At 37.8% G+C, this 18,109-nt stretch overlaps 1 protein-coding gene across 3 annotated transcripts; it reads left to right on the forward strand.

The window, feature by feature from the left end:
- The first annotated feature begins 13,742 nt into the window (after window positions 1-13,742).
- Window positions 13,743-16,951, forward strand: LOC309713895 (uncharacterized protein). 3 transcript variants are annotated; one of them, XR_014278724.1, is made up of 5 exons: window positions 13,743-13,794; window positions 14,768-15,320; window positions 15,457-15,524; window positions 16,035-16,078; window positions 16,810-16,951. XR_014278724.1 is itself a non-coding variant. In XM_082545827.1 (4 exons), exons 1-3 carry the CDS (start codon window positions 13,758-13,760, stop codon window positions 15,494-15,496), a joined length of 630 nt encoding a protein of 209 aa, XP_082401953.1. In that variant the 5' UTR covers window positions 13,743-13,757; the 3' UTR covers window positions 15,497-15,524; window positions 16,035-16,951. The 3 variants fall into 3 exon arrangements, 1 of the variants encoding a protein (XP_082401953.1); XM_082545827.1 differs by having other exon boundaries at window positions 16,035-16,951; XR_014278725.1 differs by lacking the exon at window positions 13,743-13,794 and adding an exon at window positions 13,909-13,932 and having other exon boundaries at window positions 16,035-16,951.
- Window positions 16,952-18,109: the final 1,158 nt, after the last annotated feature.

The raw sequence follows: 18,109 nt of genomic DNA on the forward strand, positions 1-18,109 counted from the left end.
AGACTTATAGCAAAACCACTCACTGAGTTTGCAAAACTAAAAGCACAAAAACTGCTTTGCACTCAGTTTGCAATTTTGTAACACACACTTTGCAAAACTGTAGGCACAATTCACTGCACAACACTCAATTACCAAATTTCCAACACACTCCTAGCAAAAGTATACACATGTATGGCTATCATTAACACTAACTTGCCAACAGTCTGCCAGACTTTCACACGTGAAAACTTTTTTAGATAATTAGTTCACTTTGCAATCAGCCTAAGCACTATAATACAGGTAAGCTGTGTGTGCGGAGTACAATGGAGGGAGCAGAAAGAGTGAGAAGTAGAGGAGGCCGAGGAAGAGGACGAGGAGGTGAAGAAGTAGGATGAAGAGGACGACAAGGACAAGGAGGAGCAAGAGGAAGACGAGGAGGGGGGAGAGGAAGATGAGGAGGGGGGAGAGGAAGGGTAGGAAGAGTAAGAAATAGAATTGCTGATGACATCAGAGCTACAATAGTGGACCATGTAATCAACCGTGGAATGACCCTGAGGGTAGCTGGCCAACGGGTCCAGCCTAACTCGAGCCGCTACACTGTAGCAAGTACCATAGGGACATCTTGAAATGAGAATCGGTTAGTACAGTCACTTCGCACAAAGATTTGTAGCACTGCCATATGCCAATGAGAAACACACCAATATCATTGATGTAAAAATACTGAAATTGTTACTTTACAGAATTGCTAGATGACCAGATGCTGGGGCAGAGGAAGCATGTTCACTGCAGACCAAGTAACCCATATAGTCATTATGGCGATTGCAAATAATCCTATACTTCGAAATAAACACTTATGTTTGTTTTGATGTGTGTGAATAAACAGCAGTACTTGAAGTTTGGATCCCTCTATGCTTATGGATCTATGACAGAAGTATGAGCTCAAACTGACATAGCCTACCTTGTGCACAGAGAAAGCAAAAGCCAGATGTGTTTTGTATTCATACCATCAGTGTGCAGTTGGCGCATTTTGTGCTTAGTAGATGATGGCTTGTGTGTACTGTTTGATACGGAAACACCATTTTTACGAAGGTGTGAAGAGTTAATCTAGCTGTGTTTGCTTTTGCAAGAGAACTACAATGTTTTGATTATTGGGTGACAGGTTTTCTTATTTGTGTGAAGAGTTTTGCAAAATTAGCCAATAGTTACAAAAAATGTGCTTAAGCAATCAGAAAAAACTGTAATAGTCAGGCATTTTCAAACTCCATTAATCCGTGAAGAGCAGGTTTTTTGACTAATGTAGGTTTCCTTTGAATGGAGCCTTAGCTTGACGCTCCGCTTAGTCCCTCTTTCCATATCCAAAAAACAAAAAACAAAAACAACAGTCCTTGATAGTTTCTCAATATTTATTTCAAAAGTCCAAACAGGTACACAGCAACAGAATTCCAAATTACGAAAACTTATAAAGCTCAATTCAAAATGGATGAAGAGAGATTGCGAGGTCAAAAAACCATGTGGCTCCACTCTCCTCTCGCCCAACTTCCTGTTTTTTCTGCACTATCAAAATAAAAGCATATATTTCAAATTAAACTGCATGTAGGCTTCTACAGTACTCATGGCCAATGATCAGTGGTCTTTGATCAGTGTTGGTGATCAGTGGTCATGACAATTTGCATATTAATGATCAAGATATTGACCTCACAGCCCATTGTTCACCAGTTTCATTCATTGTGCAAATGTTCTGTCTCACTCAGGAGTGGGCACACTTCCATCCTCTCGAAGCCATTCAGTGTGTCCACTCCCAAAGTATGTGGGAAAAAAAAGTATGTGAAAAAGGTATGTGAAAAAAAAATCCATGAATTCACATGGTAGGATTTGTAAAGAATTTATTCGTAAATTAGGGTGGAAAATAAGTATTTGGTCACCTCAAACAAGGAAAATCTCTGGCTCTCACAGACCTGTAACGTCTTCTGTAAGAAGCTTTTCTGTCCCCCACTCGTTACCTGTATGAATGGCACCTGTTTGAAGTCATCATCTGTATAAAAGACACCTGTCCACAGCCTCAAACAGTCAGACTCCAAACTCCGCCATGGCCAAGACCAAAGAGCTTTCGAAGGACACCAGGAAAAGTATTGTAGACCTGCACCAGACTGGGAAGAGTGAATCTACAATAGGCAAGCAGCTTGGTGTGAAAAAATCAACTGTGGGAGCAATCATCAGAAAATGGAAGACATACAAGACCACTGATAATTTCCCTCGATCTGGGGCTCCACGCAAGATCTCATCCCGTGTGGTCAAAATGATCATGAGAACGGTGAGCAAAGATCCCAGAACCACACGGGGGGACCTGGTGAATGACCTGCAGAGAGCTGGGACCAAAGTAACAAAGGTCACCATCAGTAACACACTACAACGGCAGGGAATCAAATCCCGCAGTGCCAGACGTGTTCCGCTGCTGAAGCCAGTGCATGTCCAGGCCCGTCTGAAGTTTGCCAGAGAGCACATGGATGATACAGCAGAGGATTGGGAGAATGTCATGTGGTCAGATGAAACCAAAGTAGAACTTTTTGGTATAAACTCAACTCGTCGTGTTTGGAGGAAGAAGAACACTGAGTTGCATCCCAAGAACACCATACCTACTGTGAAGCATGGGGGTGGAAACATCATGCTATGGGGCTGTTTTTCTGCCAAGGGGACAGGACGACTGATCCGTGTTAAGGACAGAATGAATGGGGCCATGTATCGTGAGATTTTGAGCCAAAACCTCCTTCCATCAGTGAGAACTTTGAAGATGAAACGAGGCTGGGTCTTCCAACATGACAATGATCCAAAACACACCGCCCGGGCAACAAAGGAGTGGCTCCGTAAGAAGCATTTGAAAGTCCTGGAGTGGCCTAGCCAGTCTCCAGACCTCAACCCCATAGAAAATCTGTGGCGGGAGTTGAAAGTCCGTGTTGCTCGGCGACAGCCCCAAAACATCACTGCTCTCGAGAAGATCTGCATGGAGGAATGGGCCAAAATACCAGCTACTGTGTGTGCAAACCTGGTAAAGACCTATAGTAAACGTTTGACCTCTGTTATTGCCAACAAAGGTTATGTTACAAAGTATTGAGTTGTATTTTTGTTATTGACCAAATACTTATTTTCCACCCTGATTTACCAATAAATTCTTTACAAATCCTACCATGTGGATTCATGGATTTTTTTTTCACATTCTGTCTCTCACAGTTGAAGTGTACCTCTGGTGCAAATTACTGACCTCTGTCATCATTTTAGGTGGGGGAACTTGCACAATCGGTGGCTGACTAAATACTTTTTTGCCCCACTGTATGTGTAATGAGAGTGTGAGTAATGTGAATGTCTAAGTTGTGGGATAAATTGAGGCAGAGGCAGCCAGAAGGGGACAAAGGGGGGGATGCCTCATCTGCACCCTGGTGACACACCCCTACTCCAAGGCCCTGCAAAGGCAAGGGCCCCCACAGCAGCAGTGCCACCGAGCCCCACAGAGCTCGAGGCAGCCTACCCGACCCCACTGCACAGGGAAAACTACACCCACCGCAGCATTCAGTCAACTCCCACACAACACAAGTTGTGCTGTCAAAATTAATGCGATAATTTATCAGATTAATGTGAAACATTTAATGCGTTAAAAGAATTTAACATAATTATTGATTAACATTCAAATTCAAATCTCAGTGAAAACAGTGAAAAAAAACAAAAAAAAACCAAACAAACAGTGAAAACAGAACAAAAATCTACCATAAAGAAAGAAAGCATGAGACAAGGCTAATCAAAAGGTATTGGCTGAAGCATTTGCTTATTACGCCAACCCTTTTCACAAAATATCTTTTTGTATGCAGCTCCTGTACACAGGGCTTGAAGAAAATAATAAAACAAAGCAAAAACCAAACAAACAAAGAAAAAAAACAAAAAAAAAAACAAAGAAAAAAAAAAAACTTTCCACCTTAGATAAGTAACTACATCAAAGCAAAAGAATCAAGAGGTTGGTTTTTTTTCTCCTTTTTGCTCTTTTCATTCTTGATTTCTATATTTTTCTATTACTCTATTTTTAAACATGTTTTTAAACAAGGAAAATGAACTACACCTTTTTAAATCACTGTCATAACTATTCCACAGGTTAACTCCTCTAACAGAAACACATCTCTGCTTTATTTTTGTCCTTATCTTGTTTTTTTTTTTTAAAGAAATCTGTTCCCCTTAAGTCATATTGACTCTCTCTGACTTTGAACAGCTTCTGAGTACTGGGGCAAAGCAAGTTATTTTGTGCTTTATACATTATCTGTGCCATTTTATATTCAACTAAATCATAAAATTTCAGGGTATTCAGATTAATAAACAAAATGTTAGTTGGTTCTATATAGTTTGATTGGTTTATAATTCTTATAGCTCTTTTTTGTAACTTGAAAATATGAAGAGTGTTCGTTTTATATGCATTACCCCATATCTCCAGACAGTAAGTCATATATGGAAGCAACAGAGTACAATAAAGTGTGTATAATGATTTTTTGTTCAGGACATGCTTTGTTTTATAGAGAATAGCAATGGTTTTTGACATTTTTGTTTTCACATGGTTTATATGAGACTTCCAACTCAGCTTATCATCAATTATCACTCCAAGAAATTTATTTTCGTACACTCTTTCAATTTCAATTCCATTAACCCTGATTTTAGATACATTTTTCATTTGTCTAGTGCCAAAAATAATCAATTTTGTTTTCTTTATATTTAATGATAACTTATTTACATCAAACCAGTTTTTTAATATATTTAACTCCTTTTCCGCTGTAGTCAGAAGCTGTTCTAAGTTTTTACCTGAGCAGTACAGAGTGGTATCATCAGCAGACAATACACATTTTAACAGTTTGGAAACACTACATATGTCATTTATATATAATATAAATAATTTAGGGCCCAGCACAGAGCCCTGAGGAACACCACAAGTTACCTTCAACTGCTTAGATTTTACATTATTGAATTCGACATATTGATATCTTTCATCCAGGTAACTTTTCATCCACTTGTATGCTATCCCTCTTATGCCATATCTCTCTAGTTTATTCATTAATATAGAATGATCAATTGCATCAAACGCCTTTTTTAAGTCTATAAAAACACCAACAGTATATTCCTTATTATCTATTGCATTAGATATCCCTTCAACAAGTTCCATCACTGCCATTGAAGTGGACCTTTTCACTCTAAAGCCATATTGGTTATCACTTAGGAGATTATGCTTCTCAATATATTTATCAAGTCTATTAACAAATAACTTTTCTAAAATTTTGGAGAACTGTGGGAGTAGTGATATTGGCCTATAATTGGTAAACTGACATCTCTCTCCGTTTTTATGGATTGGAATAACTTTTGCTATTTTCATTTGTGAGGGAAACACACCAGTTTGAAAGGACAGATTACAAATGTATGCGAAAGGTTGCACTATATATTCTATAATACTTTTAACTAATATCATGTCAATACCAAAACAGTCAGTGGACTTTTTATTTTTAAATGTCTTCACAATGTTAATTATTTCTCTATGAGTTACAGCACCAATAAACATGGAGGACACATTCTGAGTAATATGTTTATTTAGGTCGTTATTATTTCTTGACTCTGGAATTTCTTTTGCTAAATTAAAGCCAACATTTACAAAGAAATCATTAAATTCATTTGCAATGTCTTTAGTTTTATCAAGCACAATATCTTTATCTTTTTTAAAATAATCTGGATAATTCTTATTTTTTGAGCCCTTTTTGATTATACTGTTTAATATCCTCCATGTTTCTTGTGTGTTACTTCTACTTTGCTCCAATAATTTGTGGTAATATTCTTTCTTACTTGTTCTTATACTATTTACTAATCTATTTTTATATAACTTGTACTTTATTTCAGCATCTTTTGTCCTCTGTTTTATGAATCTCTTATATAGATTATTTTTCTTTTTACATGCATCTTCTATCCCCTTTGTGATCCATGGCTTATTTGATCTGTGATGCTTTCTAGTGATTTTCATTAAAGGACAGTGTTTTTCATATAGTGAAATTACAGTTGATAAGAATGCATCATACGCACTATTTGAATCTTCATTTGCAAAAACCTCATTCCAATTGTGTTCCTTTAAGTCCACCTGGAGGGCAGCAATGGCTCTTGTTGTTCTATGTCGTATCATATCAAATATTTGATTCTTTTGTTTAGTTTTAATCCCAAAATAATTTTGAAAAATTGCAAAAACAGGAAGATGATCGCTTATATCAGTTATAAGAAGTCCACCTACTATTTCATGGTCAATTTTATTTGTGAATATATTATCTATCAATGTAGCTGTATCAATTGTTATTCTACTTGGTTTTATAATTACAGGGAAAAGGGAGTTACTATACATTGTATTTATGAAATCTGTTGTTTTCTGATGTCCATTTGGGTTTAGCAAATCTATATTAAAATCACCACAAATTATTTGCACTTTTTTATCATTTAGGTTGCTAAACATAGCAGCAAGTTTTTCATTGAATATCTCAAGGCATGAACCTGGTGTCCTATAGATGCAACTTATAATTATATTGTTAGCTTTTTCAACATGAATTTCAATAGTGACACATTCCAATATGTTATCTATGGTGCTTGACATGCATTCAATCAGACTACATTTCAAAACTTTATCTACATATAAAGCAACACCGCCTCCTTTTTTATTCACCCTGTTCATTGTAAATAATTCGTATCCTTCCAGTCCCATTTCACTAACTTTCTCATTATCGAGCCATGTTTCTGATATTGCAATTATATTAAACTTTTTTAACTTACTTAAACATTCTGTAATTTTAGAAACATTTTTATACAGGCTTCTACTATTGAAATGTATGACCGACAATGCATTTGCCATTTTAATATTCACATTGAATTGGTCATCTGTATAGTACTCACAAGTATTATTGGTGTTATTGTAGAAGTGGGTATCTGGGTCAATGTTACTTTCAGGGTCATTCATGTTGTGCTCTGCATAGTTAAACGTTTTGAAGTTCGTTTTCTCAACGTGTGTGGCAAAATAACCACCTTGACAGTCCTTTTCATAATCAAAGTCTTCCTCTTCAATATCTCCGAATGGAAACCTATAATCTGTGTCCAAACTTGTCATTTATGTGTTTTTGTTGTTGTTGTTTCCATTGTTTTTGAGCCATAAGGCCAGAAACACTTTCCATACCCATTGTTCATTATCCAATCGTCACTTTTCCAATAGATTCCATAGCAGATTCCTGATTATTTATATTGCTCTAAGTCTTTGAGTTCTCTTATCATCACAACTTTCGCTTCTTCGGGATTGCCATTTAGTCTTATCATTACTTTGCAGTTCCTCGTCCATGTCGCTTGTATCTTATTTTGTTTTCTCAGGCTGCGTGCCTGTCTTGCAATTTCAGCAGTCTTTTTCGTTAAATGTTCATTTAAATACACACCAGTCCCTTTTAGCTTCTTACCCTGTTTCAGTAACTCAATCTTTGTTTTGCGACTCACAAACCGAAGAATGATTGCTGGCTTTGTTTTACTGTCTTTTCTGGGGAGCGTGTGGCATGCTGCAATATGATGGCTCTGAATACTTACATTCTTCGTTTGAAGGAATTTTATCACTTGCTGTTCAAGCGTTTGCAGCTCCTCTACCGGGGCATCTTCACCGTCTTTACCTCCGCCAGCTGTTACTCTGGCGTAGGTTCGGTGTTGCGTCTCCAGACCACTTATGACTAAATCATCCATTCTTGTGTATTGTTCAATTAATGCAGTTTTCTTGTTTTCCTGTAATCCAAGACCTTTAAACTTGTGAGCAGCTCTGAAGGAGGGGGCAGCATTGCGCTGTACTGGCATTTTGGCTTGCTGGAACAGGTTAGAAGAAGAAGTGATACCATGCTACAGGCTACAGACGCAAGCATGGACAAGAACGGACGGGCTCAGTGGTCCAGCAAGCTTGTGCAAGTGAGGAATGTCGCTCTCAAAGGAGACCACTGGACTTTGGTGAACAACGATAACTACTTGGTAACAATATTGACTCGACTCTACAATCGTTTGCACTAACGGTGAGTAAAACTGAAGAGAGACACTATGCTGAGGCGTGTGCTGGACATTTTTTGACTATTGCAAATGAATGGAAAATCAAGGACAAGTTAACCACCCCTGTCATCGACAGTGCTCGTAACATGGTTGCAGTTGGCAGACTACTTCCATTTGAACACCTGCCCTGCATGGCCCGCATTCTGCAGAGAACAGTCACAGTTTCTCTCATGACAGTGGATTTGAAAGGGTTTTGGCCAAATGTCACAAGACTGTTGGATATTTTAAGCATAGTCCAGCAAACGCTCAGGAATTTAAAGGAACAGCAAGTTGTACATGGACATAAAACAGTGTGAGAGATTATTCTCACTCTCATGTCACATCATTCAAAATAAGCGTACTTCTTTGTCCTCAGATAATGTAAACAAAACAGTCTGCCTCAGTTATTGGCTGAGTGCAAAGGACCAGGTCAAATTACTTCTTTGGAGTGAAAAATTTTCAACATTCTGGGTTTTCAGCTGTGTCTTTTTGTGTTTTAAATATTGACTTTTGTGCATTAGGATGTTACACATTTTGTTGTTTACATTTCTATTGTTGCTAGATTCTATAAGAAAGTATTATTATTAAAACTAAAATCTCATTTTAATGTCCTTTATTGTTATGGTATTCTGCTTCCACTTTTTAGGCGTGGGTTCAGTATTATTTCCTATGAGCAGATACTAGAAAGATGTCTTTAATGTGAGTCACTGTTGATGACCTTGAAGGTTTTTTTTTAAAGTTGTATTTCACAGGAGAGAACCCGTGTTAAAAGATTGAAGAAAACTATTAAAATTCTCTTTGAATTTAAGCGTACATTCTTGTGCGATTAATTAGTTTTTTTTTTTTTCAATTGATTGACAGCCCTATACATAAGACTACAGACACCCAGGTTGAGTTCATCCTCCACCTCTGCTAGATTTCTGCTAGAAGTTTAGAGTCCACCTGCCACTAGGTAACAAAAGGTCAACACTGCCCCCTAGCATCCTGGAGCACTTCCGTTGTGTTTTAGAGTTTGTACGTGTTTTGGAGTTTGTACGTGCTTTGTCTCTAGGGTACGGTAGCCCTGAAGTGCAAATCACAACAACAAATTGCTAAACACAACAAAAAAATTGAGAAGCTCTGAAGCACAAAAACAAATTAAGACGCACAAAAACAAAACTGAGAAGCACAAAAACAAAATTGAGAAGCACAAAAACAAAAGAAGAATCACAAAAACAAATTGAGAAGCACAATTACATTAAGAAAACCGGAAAGGGTAGGTACCAGTCGGCAACAGGAGACATCACTGATTGGATGTCCGATCTGTTCGTCTTTGGAACCGGAAGTTACTCTGCCTGTAGCGCATTTCGTTTGAAGAAGAACGGCGGAATGTTTTGTCCTAGCTGTGGGAAAAAGCTGGTTGAGGAGTCGCCGAACTTTTGCAGCGGCTGTGGCGAGAGGCTTTATCACGCATCTTGCATCGGAGACACTTCACTCCCATTGAGTAAGTTACAGTTTTTTACAGAAGCTAGGACACATTTCCCAATACTTAGGTCACTTTTGCAAAACACTTCACACAATCCTCCTAACTGACCGTCAGCTTGGCAAAGCAGTTCATTTCACATTCAAAATGCACTACAACTACCAAAACACTTCATTCAGGTCTCAAATAAACTCATTCTTCCAGAACACTAGCAAAGGTTGACAGCCGACAAACACACTTTGTCACCCACAAAACAATGACCTAAAAAACACTAACAACATGTAGCATTACACAGTGTTTTCTTGTGTGAAACAAGGACACATCTCTGTTTATAATTTCAATATATGTTCCTGGAATGAATCAGACATCATGCAGAATTTGTTAATATTTGTTTCTGTATTTTTATTTTTTTTGCACTAAGTAATCCCAAAATACAAGAATTTGTATACACACCATCCACTGATACACATACAATAGTAATGCTAATCTACTCGGTCTTCTCCATTTGGCCACAGGTTCTCATCCACATCACATCTTATGTCATCTAGGGCAACACACCTAGGAAAGAATCTTCTGGCTGCCAGAATTGAAGGAGTTGAACAATTGAAGGAGTAACACCTGTGTAGATGTTCATCTACAATGAGAATCAGCTGTGGCTGGTTAAACTGCATTTTTAGATTTAAAATATGTTTCAATAAAATATTGCTGTTGCATTTTGCTGTCTTTTTAAGTTTTGCATTGTGTTATTGTTTTGGCCATACGTTTAACAGTTTTGAAAACAGTATGTAAGCACATGCAAAATGTCCTGTACGTACAAAGATTTTTGGCAGTTGTTGTGTCTGAGTGAGAAGATAATTCATGAAATTTGAGAGATGTAGTCATTGAATGCATTTTGTGCCAAAACAATGATAACTGGTCCTCAGTTTAGCCCACATAGACTTCTGTTGTGCTCACTGTGTGAGGAGTTTTGCAAACGTGACCTAAGTATTGAGAAATGTGTCCTAGCGTCTGTAAAAAACTGTAATAAGCATAATAAAATGTTTATTATTTATTGATTTATTAGCCTAGCGTTAGCTGTTTCCAGACCATAGCAGACCAGAGGGCTGTTCCACTAAGCGAGCTCAGAAAATCGAGGTTCATTTGAAAATGCACGCAGCTGTCAAAATGACTGCTCAAGACCTTTCTAGTAGTGAAGGCTTGAGGGCAGTTCTGGTGTTAACAAACCTCGCAGCTAGGGTGCCACCGACCAGACTTGTCCACAAGCATATTGCATAATGAATGAGCAGAAAGACTGCAGGTTAGCCTCGTTCCTGGAACCAAATTTGGGGCAATCGAGCCTGGATTTTCAGAGTGAGCCTGGCTTTTGGGATTAGCTTGCTTCGTGGAACAGTCCTCTGAGCATTTCCACAACTGAAACGATAATAAATTAGTTCATTTATTATGTTTGGTTAACTTTAGGAACTAACACTATTATGTGTCTATACATTAAAACTTACTGGTGTAGAATTGTATTGGTCAATAGTATCAGTTGCATTGTCATTCCTTGGTAGAAATTTTCTAGTGAGATTATTCAGTGTTGTCCTTATTTGCGTGTTGTGTGGACAATGGAATGTCACATGAATGAATGTCTTTAATGTGTGACATTGTAGTACATTTTTCCTTTGTTTCCCTTTAGCATCACAGACTACCTCAAACTGCCCGACTCCAACCTTCAGCACCTTCATAGAATACAGAAAAAAGAAAAATGAAGAGAGGCAAAAGTTTTCTGAAGGGAGGAAGGGCTTAAAGAAAAAGGAAAAAAGAAAGGTTCAGGTAGTTTGGCTAGCTCAGTCTGAAAACAAGTTGAGGTTAATTTTCTAATGACATTCTTTTGTTATTCCTTAGGGGAGTTGTGTAAAAAATGTTCAGTGTAGTAAAGCTATCCAGAATAAGAACAATTGTTTAGGAGTAATTGTACATTTAGGTTGTCAGGAAGATCCCTCTTTAGCAGTTAATAAATATTCAAGTTTGAATAGATCTGCTTAGAGTCATATTAGTATCTACTTGGCCCATTGTTCATGTCTTTTTCCCAACCCGTTCTCACTCCCGACGCGTAAAATAATGACGATTTGTCACGTCCCTTAACTTCTCATGCTGACGCCTAAGGTACCCTTCCACGTTTTTATGTGACGCTGTGGGTTGTCAATTCATTCCAATATGAACCCGCTCGCAGCGATCAGAGACGCTTCGAGCAGAGGCTCCAGCCATCCATTTACTCCAATAATAACCCCGTCACGGCGAAACATGACGCCGTGAAGCACAATCTAACTGGAGAACCGGGGACCCTCTCCGCGAACGGGTTTTTCTCCCTAATTTAATGCTTTCTTTTAATGACATCGTTAACATTTCTCAACAAAAACACGTGAAAGTATCACTGATAATTCAACAATAAAATCACTTCATGTTGTGGCCATCACACAGTGTTTTCCAAACTGATTCATGATCTGAAAGTGCGCAGATTTAACGTATACATAATCCTTCGTTAGGTTTATTATTTTCATTTCACACGTAAAACACATTTATAGATTCATTCACCACTCCTGCTAGTTTTGGATGCGCTCGGCTCCAACCAATCAGACCAATTTACGCAGACGCACTAATCCCGTAACTGCACACTACCCATAATCCTCAACCGCCGTCGCTATGGAAATGAAGATAACAACAGCTTGGTGCTACCCGTTATTCCTTTATTTACTCTAAAATAATAACCAGCGATAATACGAAATTAAACTGGCCCAGTGTTTAATTATGTAATTAAAAAATGCAAATTGTAGTATTTTATTTTTTACAAATTGCAATATTTATCTACAGCGCGCCTTTAGCGACACGTCAACAGATCTTAAGCAAGGCGATTGGATGGTTTTTACTTCAATGCATCTTGGGAGTCGTAGTAAATGTATCTTTCAACTCACGGTCCTGCAGCGAAGTTTTCGACTGGACACGAGGCAGATCCTAGCTAAGTAAGTTGTGATAAACTGTGGGTAATTTGCATGTTCACTGAAATATTAATTTCAGTGATATTAAACTGATATTAAACTTGAAATGTTTTCACAGAGCAGTCTGTGTACCAAGAGAACTACTTCTGCAAAAGTTTATTTAAATTTTTTTGTGATGTATTCTCATGTGTAAGACACTTGCTTGGCCACCCAGCTAATGTTAGTACTGCTCTATTTTAGCAATGTATCTTTTCTGTAATCAATTCAGGGTTTTTTTTAACCCTATTCACGTAATTAACTCAATATTAATGACTTTAATCTCGTAATTGATTTTTTTTTTCTAAATATGGTGTAATACTGCCTCGTAATATAAGTTATTTCTTTGGTCATAAATTATTTTTGTAATCGTTTCACCAAAACAGACCTGAAATAATCCCTACATGTTCCATTTTCATTTGCAGAAATGACAAAGCCAAAAACCAAACCATGCCCTTCCTGTCAGGCCCCAAACACCTGCAACAGGAAGACATGCAGTGGATGCCTGGGCAGCCTGAACCTAAAGGAGGGATTGAAAAAAAAAACAAGAACAGTTTAAAAACAGTAACTGGGCTGCCTCTGTTAAAAAAAACAGAAATGCGAGCAGGGTGGTTAATTCAGCCCAGTTGTCAGTAAGTTTAAAAGTTCTGATCTAATAAGTGGTTGGTCTGGTAGACAATTCTTTATTAATCACAGTTGTCAATGTTTTCTTGTATATCATGAAGTAAGAAACTAACAAGACATGTATATACACATAAAATATTAATTTATAAAAGAGCATAAATAAAAAAGTTATTCACATCAGAATAACATCATCACACTAAAGACATCCAACTAGAAAAAACTTGTTAAAAACTATTTTTATTCAAGCTACTTCTGATTTTTAATTTAATTGGCTATTAACTGAGAGACAAAACATTTCAAGATGGATTTTATCATACATTTACAGGTTTGGTCACCATAAATACTTTTTAACTATCGACAACAATAAAACAACAAAGATGTGAAACTTAAAGGTTTGTTATACATCAATTTGCTTACATGAAAGACTGGCTGCATGTTTTTCTTTGTTGTTCTTGCAGGTTTCAAAGCTACATGCCCTGGGCTACCAACCAATTCTGTTTCTTGGACAGTTTGACCGTAAGGGCCGTATAGTAGGGGACGTGATCACTCAGATCAAACCAGCGGAAGGTGCTGCACGTGACATCCTCATGAAGATGAGGAAGCTTTATGAACACCTTCTGAGAAGTAAGATATGCTTTGTCCATTATCTGTAACCAGGTGTCCTTATCAGGTAGCCTATCCTAGCTGTCTTTGGGTGATACTCATGGTACACCCTAGATAAGAAGGCAGATCATCACGGGGTACATAGAGACAAACAAGATGGTGAGGATGAGGATAGTTAACAGTCACCAGCTATTCTGTTCTACTCTACTCTATTCTGTTCTGTTCTATTCTATTATTCAGCCAAGGTTCAGACCAGTAACCTTCTTGCTGTGAGGTGACAGCTGCCCTACATGTCCTGTTGCTAACATGAAAATAGTGTTATATCTGCCTTATTACCTCCCCATGTGTCGGTCACATCACCAAAGCTAGCCATACTGAACCTCTGGTGTTACCCACCTGAACAATTTTGTATGTGTGTGTGTGTATAGTATGGTCTTTCACACTCATGTATATACAAATGTAATTTTAAAAATCTTCACGAAAACCAGACCTGATAATTCTCTTTGAGACTTTCTAGTATAACAAATGTTATATAATGTTACCAATATGAACGCCAAGATTCTTAAATAATTTATATACTTCTTAAGAGGTTACCTGATTACCTCCCTGAGGTAGTTAGCATCACCACTGTACAAAACTCCTAAGTCACAGTACTAGCTTGAAGTGTCAAATGTTATTCACTACAAAGTCAGGAAAGTAGTGTCATCAGAGGAAAAAGTCATTATCTATCTGGATTTATAGTCACACTCATTAATTTTTTAATGTACAATGTAGAAAAGCACTACAGATGTCACACTACCCTAGAGGGCACTTGTACTGAATTATTTGGGTCAGTGAGTGTGCGAGATGACTTATTTGATGCCAATATTTACCAGTTGTATCTTTAGTAAAAACTTAACTGAAAACATGCAAATCACTACTTATTATGTGTTTATGTGCACTGTACATTTTTTCAATCCATTTTAATGAATGTTTAATATTTAAAATTTTTCAGAATTACAAGCTTCACCTCCTGCTAAAAGTTCTACACCAGCAGCTGGACCATCCTCTGCTGACAGTGTCGATGCTGGACCAGTCCCAGACCCAGAGGCTCTAAACGAGGAATTTATTCTTCATTTAGAGCCTGTACCAACATCTTCCCTCTGTCAGCCTCCTGCATCCTCCTCTTCATCTCTGCTTCCTCCTGCATATTCCTCTCCGTCTCTGCTTCCTCCTGCATCCTCCTCTCCATCTCTGCTTCCTCCTGCATCCTCCTCTCCATCTCTGCTTCCTCCTGCATCCTCCTCTCCATCTCTGCTTCCTCCTGCATCCTCCTCTTCATCTCTGCTTTCTCCTGCATCCTCCTCTCCATCTCTGCTTCCTCCTGCATCCTCCTCTCCATCTCTGCTTCCTCCTGCATCCTCCTCTCCATCTCTGCTTCCTCCTGCATCCTCCTCTTCATCTCTGCTTTCTCCTGCATCCTCCTCTCCATCTCCACATCCTGCATCTCCCTCAATTTCTACGGTATACACCTCGGATGTCCCAAACAAAAAAAAAGACAAGGAAAGGTTAGACGTTATGGTATTGTAAATGTACGAAACACATGACATGTTCGTTAAGTTTGTTAAGATTTCTTTTTCTTAATTTTTGCATTTTTTCCAGTTTTACAGAACTCATGTAAATATTTCATTTGTTATTTTTCAGAATGCCGAAAACACCGTACACAGAAGATTTTCAAATATGAAGAGATAGTAGACAGGAGAGTTGTAAATGTAAGTAATTTAGCCTGCTGTTGTGCAGATTTGTTTGCGTCTTTGGACTTCCCGGATTTGAACTGTGCCTGACTGAATATCCATAAGCTTTTGTATTTGATGAATCTACACTAATTCAGCCACTGAGTCAGGATTTCACTCCAAATAGGACATTAAATAAGAACAGACCACCTGATACGACCTGGTCGTGCTGCCTTCCTGATGTTTAAGTTCTTTAAAGTCCTCCTGACATCATGCTCAGAAGGAGTGATTGATGTGGAGGTGCTCCTTCCCATTCAGTAACATCTGCTTCAGTTAGTTTTGCTTGTGAGCCACAATGTAAGCAGTGTTGCTTTGCTGACATGCACTCGATGCTGGCAGTACAAGCATTGTAGTGGTTCTTATGTTTTTGTAAACTAATTGTATAATATATTGAGCCATTCAATAGTACACAAATGTTTATAAGCTCCTTTTTGTATGCAACTTGCATGTCTTTCTTAATTAATTGTTTGTTTATATCATGTTTTTCAGGAAAAAGAAGAAGTTAAAGTCAAGTGGAAGCCTTGCTCAACATGGTATGTAGTAACAACTTTGTTGGAGGGGAACAGACATTCATATTGTTGATAAATAGTTATCAACTCAATTTGAATTCATGTATTTGGACTAAAGTAAATTGGGAGCTTTTAGCTATCGAGCTCCTCTTCTGTGAGGAGCTTGATAGCTGTCCACCTCCAAAGTCCATTATGAGTTTTGGAGGTGGACATGGTCAACACTTTTAAGAGTAGGCATAAGACTTTACTTCTTTATAGAGCTTATAGTTAGGGCTGGTTCAGCTCAGCCCTTAGTTATGCTGTAATAGGACCAGACTGCTGGGGGTTAGTGTCCCCCCCCCCCTCTCTCTGTCTCTTTTAGGGTTATGCAGGCTCAGTATTGGTTGGAGATGCAGTCACGTCTCCTTTTACTGAAAACTCTCCCCCTCTTCCTCACCACCATCTGTAAACACACATGTCTCAGTAATGCAGTTCATGCATGTTACTAACTAAACTTCTTCCCTGGAGTTTCTGTGCTCTCTCATCCAGCAGGTTCCAATGGATCGTGGCTGCTGCTGTGGTCCTGCTTGACATCTACTACATATATTAATACTCTCTGACTTGATTTGATTAATTTATATTACAATGAAGGTGTATAAAGCATGACATGAATATAGAAGATATTTCATCCTAAAAAATTGTCATATGTCACAACCTAAATTGTCCTATTTTGTGTGTGGTTGTCGTTGTTGTTTGTTATGTTTTTCTCCTGACAGTGGCAAAGTGTGGGATGACACATGGGAACCTGCGCAGTTTTACACACAGTAAACCAGGCACCACAGGTCGCAGAGATCGCACAGTTCACAGCTTGTAGTTCAGCATAAAAGTTCAAAATAAAATATTTACTATACATTTCAACCAGTGTCAGTCTCTGTTTCACTCTCTAATTGTGGCTTAAGTACCTAACATATTCATGAATCTGATCGATCAATAATATCTTCCCTGCACTCGACATCTCATAGTTTTACATATCAGCCAACATTATTGTCTACATCCTCATAAATATAGAAGTGACTTGCTTATTATAACATATTACTGCACGTATAGTAAGTAACACCTACTGTGTATGGGAGCCTAAAGCAAAGTTAACTGCACCAGTACCAGCTTCAGAACATATTGTATATTATATGTTTCTACCTTTTTGTAATATGTCATGTTTAGATGCAGTGACAATTGCACATTTGGAGTTGTGGTCATATGTGGTCTTTATATACAGGGTATTAAAAAAAATTGACATTTTTTGCTATTTTTCTTGTTTGTTTGCACAATATTATTGTGTACATATTACATATGTAACATTATTGTTAATATTATTATTAGATATCAAAGATACAATTTGATTGAGGGTTTTCCTGTCATAATTTCAATAAAAATGCAATTACACACGTAAACAATAGGATCAAAATAAACTTTTAAAAAGTCTGTTGATCAAATGCTGATTTTCAAAACATTCTAGAGGAAAACAGAGATAAAATAATCTGAACAGTAACAGTGATTGTGGATGATGATGGAGGCTTCAATGGATTATTCTGTTTCAATCAATAGGTTCGTATCTATGACAATAATTTGATAAGTTTAACAGGTTGGTTTAGGCCTGGCAATACAGCAAATATTCACAAACTTTTGTTTTTGAAGAATGTTTATCTTTTTTGGGATGAAGCTATCTGGCAAAATGAGACAACCCTTTTAACCTCATCTTTATGTCTTTTTTGTGGCTATGATACTGGATTTTGGTTTGATGCATATGCAGGTTACAGCTGGGGAATGGCAGTATGTTGTGGATTGATTTGGCATGTTCAACCACTGTTACACCAAACTCTCTCACTTATAACATGATAAAGGCCTCTTACTCAGTGTCATGGATTTTCTATACTTTTGGGGACACAGGGCCAAAGTCTGAGGCAATAAGTCAGATCAAAGAAGGCAATGATTCTAAAATGGGAGTTTACTTATGTCATTATATATATCCAGGAATATGTGCCAGAGGATAGTTGTCATGAAATCAATATTAAATCA

Source organism: Aulonocara stuartgranti, assembly GCF_965226115.1.
Source record: "Aulonocara stuartgranti genome assembly, chromosome: 9".
Taxonomy (NCBI): Eukaryota; Metazoa; Chordata; class Actinopteri; order Cichliformes; family Cichlidae; genus Aulonocara; species Aulonocara stuartgranti.